Here is a 6,000-nt window from a genome sequence, read left to right as displayed (position 1 = left end):
CAGTGGAACAGCCTGGGCAGCCAGACAGCCCGATGGACAGAGAGAGGCATCACCTGCAGACGAATGTCTCGCTACTGGCCATGACCAACATTGGGCTGAGGGAATATAGCACTAGCACGCATGGTTGTGGGTGGCAATGATTCCACGTCAGGTCGTAAATGATCGGGTTGTCACACACCACACTCCAAAAGGATTCAATCACTGTCCAAAACGTAACTATACCGAGTGCATAACTCGAAAGTCTGCATATAGTTTGGCTGTGCACATCGCGGGGTACTAGTATGTGTGGATTTCGCACTTTTTCCTTGGCCCATGTAAATATTTGTATATAACTTTTTGAGATATCTTGCTAAAACATATTTGATAACAGACGGACGGATAGACAGACAGACAGACAGCCAAACTAATGAACAGACAAACTAACAGGAGAAAAAACATCAGCTCATTTGTACTCATCTGAGGGAACATAGGGTCTAATTTGGGATGGGGAAACATAGAGCTGAGGGAACATAGGGCTGAGGAAACTTGAGTATGCTCCCATGGCATAGAATCATCAAATGAAACAACTTGTAGGGACATTTTAAATAAATGTTCAAATACTAATCATCAGAAAGTAAACTGTAGGTTTCTATTGAAGGTCTTGGTGACACAAAAACAAACCTACTTGATGGTGGTCTCTGACAAGCAGAGGGCTTCCATCTCACCACCATAAAGAGTCTCTCTGTCCCAATGTGACTGGTGCACTGGCCCATTTCTGGATGGAACATGGTCTCCCTTTCAATTAACCCAGATTTAGATATTAATAAGATAAAAGCAGGTCTAGACTGGAAATGGGGCAGTTCGAGAGGGAGGAGAGGGTCCTGATTTCAGAATGGTCACAGGAAAGTGGGACACCTTCGCCCCTCCTCTGATTGGGGAATAAGACTGGTTACTATATAGAAATACCCTCTGGCCCTTTTTAATTGCTCCTTCCTCCTCTGGGATTTGGGTGCAATGAAAATCTGAGAATACATTTATGATGAGGACATTATCACAAGAACACACAGTTAAGTAGATGGACAGATATGACAGCTATTATTTCCATTCTGAATGAAGAGTTCATTTTTCTGAATATATGGCATTATAATGAGAGTAGAACTATCCAAACAATCCATTTCCAACTTCATTAGTTTATTGAGTTGGAAACAGTATTCAGTTCTATCCAGATTCATGTTTGGCGTGAGAAATTGGCACTTTAGGCTATAGGAAAAGATGACACTTAAATCCATTTAAAGCCATAAGACATTTACGTTGGACACAGCTAACACATAAATTGGGTGGTAGCAGTAAGATGACAGATCAGTGGAGGCCTTTGTTCATCAGTTGGCTAAGGGCAACACACTGTAGTGTATGTGTTGGGCACAGAAATGACTCCACCACCAGTAGAGTGCATCTGGGGAACTACCCAATGTGTGTCAAACAGCCTCCTCTTCACCACGATGGACAATACAGGTACAGAAAATACAGCAGACTCAAGATTATGTAATAGAATATAATTGGCTTCAAACATAGTTAGAAATTGAGAAAAAAATCTACTGTACATACACTGTGTATATTTACAGTTAAAAATAAACAAGGTCCATAAAGTACAGTGTGTGATCAGATACTTAAAACAGATATGTCCAGTGGAAGAAATCGTGCACAATTCTGAGCACCACAGTTACATGGTTTCCTCTGGAGAGTAGCCGTCCTACTGGCCTGTATGGCGGCGTCACGCTGCATGGGCTGTTCCACATGAGGCTGGCTGCTGGAGCCTCCTGCATAGTCAAACGTCAGCTCCTCCTGGCCGTCAATGTCCCGGCTAGCAAACAGTGCCAGTCTGGGCACCACAGAGTGTACGCGGACTGGCACCATGAACAGGTTGGGAAGGCAGGAATGGTTGAGGAACCGGCCTACGTTCCCCACCCTGCACGGGTCTACAAAGGTCTGCGAGACGGGGCCCTGGCCTGCATGCTCTCGCACAGCGATAATGTAGTTATTATCCTCAAGCCTCTGGGCAAGTTGTCTACGCATAGCCTCCTCAAAGCTGATCACCTCCCCTGCATACTCACACACAAAAGTCCTGCTGGGAATGGGCTCCAGAGTCCGCAGCGCCCAGCCACGCTCCTTGGTAAGATACACCTCCAACCTTAGTGTAATGCCTTTCTGGACCACCCGGTTAGAGCAGGCCTCACTGCAAGCACAAAGAGTGTTGCATTCGAATACTGGCATGGAGTAGGCAGCATCTGCACTACTCAGGTCGAGCAGTGAACAAGAGCTGTTGTATGCCTGTCCATATGTCTGCAGGCAGTAGCAGCTGTCAGTCAAGCAGGAGTGGGTGTGGCAAGAGCATCCAGGAAGGGTTACCTCGCTGGGGTCGATGACACATCCTGGACCCTGGACATTATCGGGTGAATACTGAAAAATAACATTGAAATATCAAATAAATGACAATCAAGGCACTGTTGTTATTATGTTATGGGGCCAAATCCTTTTATAGTAGTATAGGACTTACTCTTGACTCTCATCTCATTTGTTTGGCCTAATCGCTGAAAACAAAGCCAATGTACCTCGATTTCCCTATAGCTCAACTTACAGAATCAGATTATGGACATATTAAAACGGAACTGCTCATAATTGTCACAATGGGTAAATGCAGTGGACAAGTTGTGTCTGGGGGGTATCTAACTCTTACTTTTTTACCATCTATCTTGTGTAAAATTATGCCAATTTGTTTGGTTCATAAAGGTGAGGTACAGTATTTTGCTTCTCTAGATCAGTGGTTCTCAATCTTTTCAGGCCGTGACCCCCCAAAATAATCATATTTGAAATGGGGACCCCGAACCCTGACAAGCAATTGGAATTGTAGGAGTTTAAGCATTGAATTTGGTTTGACTCCTTTCACAGATAAATATTGTGAAAATAGCTGATCTACAAGCTGTTGTGAACTTGTAGATATGTTTGCCTCTTTCTTATGTTATTTGACAATTTGGACAATGTTTGACCAGTTTTTATAGTACAGTTTGTTGATTACTTTTGATCCAGTAATGGGGTTTTTCTTTTAGGCATTAAAAAGATCTTAAAAGTCCTTAAATTGTCACTTCAATGTCATCTGGGCCCCCCCGGCCCAGCCCCCCCTACAGGTTTAGAACCACTGCTCTAGAGATGTCATTAATGTGGTAGTGATGTGCTGCCATCTGGTGGTACAATGTTGTATTTAAAGCGTTGGGGTATTTCACCTTAGATGATATAATTATCTGGATCTAGCATGGATAGCATCTAAGTTGCTTGGGCTAGTATTTCACAAGAAGTGCATTCATGTGTAAATTGTCTTGAGGGTTCATACGAATCAGTTTATACACTTGTCATCATGACACAACATGCATGTTGTGGGTTGTGTTGTGGCAGCGGTGGCCTAGTGGTTAGAGGGGCGGCCTTGATACCGGAAGGTCCCTAGTTCGATTCCCCAATTCATCACATCGATCATGAATCACCGCTGAATAGCCCTTGAGCAAGGCTTCCATGCAGGGTCCGGCTGGAAACAAGCTTCGTGCTTAGTCCGACACCCTGGGTAAACAACAAACTTTGCTTTGCTTTGCTTTGCCGAATGTGTAGCTAAGAGACTTAGACATGGATCCAAGACGATCATCTGTCATGACCGTCATGGATGAACTTCAACATAGTGTTACATCTACATTAACGTTCAGATTTCAAATATAAAGTGCTTACCCCACGGCCACGGATGTTAAAATGATGTACGGGCCCTCAGAAGTAACCGTATCTTCCGTATTGTTCAATAAAAAGCATTTTAATCCGATCGGTGGCCATTTCCCTCATAGTTATAGTGTATCAGAGTGCAATACACGTCCCAACCGATAGGGTCGCGTAGTTGAAATCATATGAAGAAAATACGGAGAAAATGGCCACCGGTCCGATTAAAATGCTTTTTTATTGAACATTACGGAATCTACGGGTACTTCCCGAACATAATTGTAACATCCGAGGCTATATGGGGTAAGCACTTTATATTTGAAACCTGAACTTTGGTGTAGATGTACGGGCTAAAAAGGGAGAAAGTGCAAACACTATGTTGAAGTTCATCCATGACTGTCATGTATCAGGGCTAACAGACTTAGCTCTATTGGAAGGTACTAGTGTTGTCATCATCATCATCATGTTTACCTGGAATACAGGGTACTCTTCTTCGCTGACATTGGCTTCTATGCCAATTGGAATATCCTCGAGATTGTTACTCAAGTCTAAACTTAAACTGTAATTCATTACAAATCTGTAACTGTTTCATTCAACACAACATACTACTGTAGCTCGGTAGAGCAGTCGACAATCAAAACACGGCCCACAAAGGGAAGTTCAGTATTGCCATATTTTGTGATAGAAATAAGCAACCAGGTCTAGGAAAACAAGCCCAAAAGAAGCAACCTGCAGGCCACATGAGTACTTAAACCTAGCTCACAACGCGTCGCGATGTGACGCGTTGTGAGCTTGTAGATCTGCTATTTTCAAAAACTCTTTGCAATAAAATGTGGAATATTTGGAATATGTTTTAAAACATTCTAACGACATGAAATGCTCCCTGGCACAAAACATGTTCATATATTTGGGAACCACTGGTTTAAATAATAATCAAATATTTTGGAAGCAAGCCTAAATAAGTACACTTTAGAAACAAGACCCCAAAAAAACGCAACCCGCAACTACCAATATTTACCAGAAACCTTACAGAAATATAAGCCAAAAGTCGCTTATAATAAGCGGACATGGCAACGCTGAAAACACGGCCCACAAAGGGGCAACTTCCGCTGTCTCTACATGGTACTTTCCCTCCTAGCGTTAATGTGTAATTATTACACCTCTGTGATTACACTATTGGGTCGTCCACACTCCACACAACTTACACATTGAGATTTTTAATTTACAGTTCCTTAAGACTTTATTAGAATGTATTAACCGTTTGGGTTTTATATTCTTACTAAGAAAAATAAAGGAATGTGAAACACTCTGGATGCACTTCCATTCAGCTTAATCTACGTTTATTGGTACCGTTTTGCGTTTTGTCAATCAAAAACTATTGCTCTATATAATAATAATTTGACTCAAACCCACTTTTAATCTACCACAGAAATTACAACCGGTTTTTTTTTTGCTTTCTTTCTGTCTTTCATTTCCTTTCTTTTGTAAAAAGCTTTCTTTTTGCAATAATGGACAGCAGGTGGCAGCATAAGACTAAACTAAAACATGTCTTGTCACCCCTCAACGTTCTCAATTCAATTCAATTCAATTCAATTCAATTCAATTCAATTCAATTCAATTCAATTCAATTCAATTCAATTCAAAAGGGGCTTTTTACATAGCCAAAGCAAGTGTGACATAAAGATAATATATGCACAATTAATGATAATACTAGAATAAACTTTGCATGAAGTCTCAACAGAGCCCAATATATTGGTGTCCAACTCAATGTTCCTTCCTTTGGATGGCATAATAATAAAAAGCCCTTCTTGCCATGACTCTCAGGTTGTTTGACCTGGAGAAGTTGAACTTGCACATGGTGCTGATGTTTAGGCTGAGGTGGGTATAGATGTTCTTATATTTTCTATAGGCAATTGTATCAAGAAATACTTTATAATCGTGGTGATCGGGCTGAGTTTGTTTTGGAATATGATATGATGTTGAATGCGCTTATTATAAGTCGCTTGTAAGTCGCTTGGATAAAAGCGTCTGCTAAATGACTGTAATGTAATGTAATGTAATGTAATGTAATGTAATGTAATGTAATGATCATTTTTTATCTTGCATAGATTCACTGTCATGGCCTGCAGGTCTAGGAGAATTTGTGCAGAAGATCAAGACAAGGTGCTGTTGTGTCTGTCTGTCTGTCTGTCTGTCTGTCTGTCTGTCTGTCTGTCTGTCTGTCTGTCTGTCTGTCTGTGTGTGTCTCTCTCTCTCTCTCTCTCTCTCTCT

General features: G+C 41.5%; 1 protein-coding gene across 1 annotated transcript; it reads right to left on the bottom strand.

The window, feature by feature from the left end:
• Positions 1–555: 555 nt before the first annotated feature.
• On the bottom strand, positions 556–4,366 carry setmar (SET domain and mariner transposase fusion gene). Its single transcript, XM_084062265.1, has 2 exons — positions 4,201–4,366; positions 556–2,436 (listed from the first exon to the last, which is right to left on the bottom strand). The coding sequence occupies exons 1-2, from the start codon at positions 4,297–4,299 to the stop codon at positions 1,639–1,641; spliced, it is 897 nt and encodes a 298-aa protein (XP_083918391.1). The 5' UTR covers positions 4,300–4,366; the 3' UTR covers positions 556–1,638.
• Positions 4,367–6,000: the final 1,634 nt, after the last annotated feature.

The sequence above is a fragment of the Gymnoscopelus microlampas genome (assembly GCF_963454915.1).
Source record: "Gymnoscopelus microlampas genome assembly, chromosome: 7".
NCBI classification, from domain to species: domain Eukaryota; kingdom Metazoa; phylum Chordata; class Actinopteri; order Myctophiformes; family Myctophidae; genus Gymnoscopelus; species Gymnoscopelus microlampas.
Note: the sequence above shows the minus strand (reverse complement) of the source record. Positions and strands in the feature narration are given on the sequence as shown.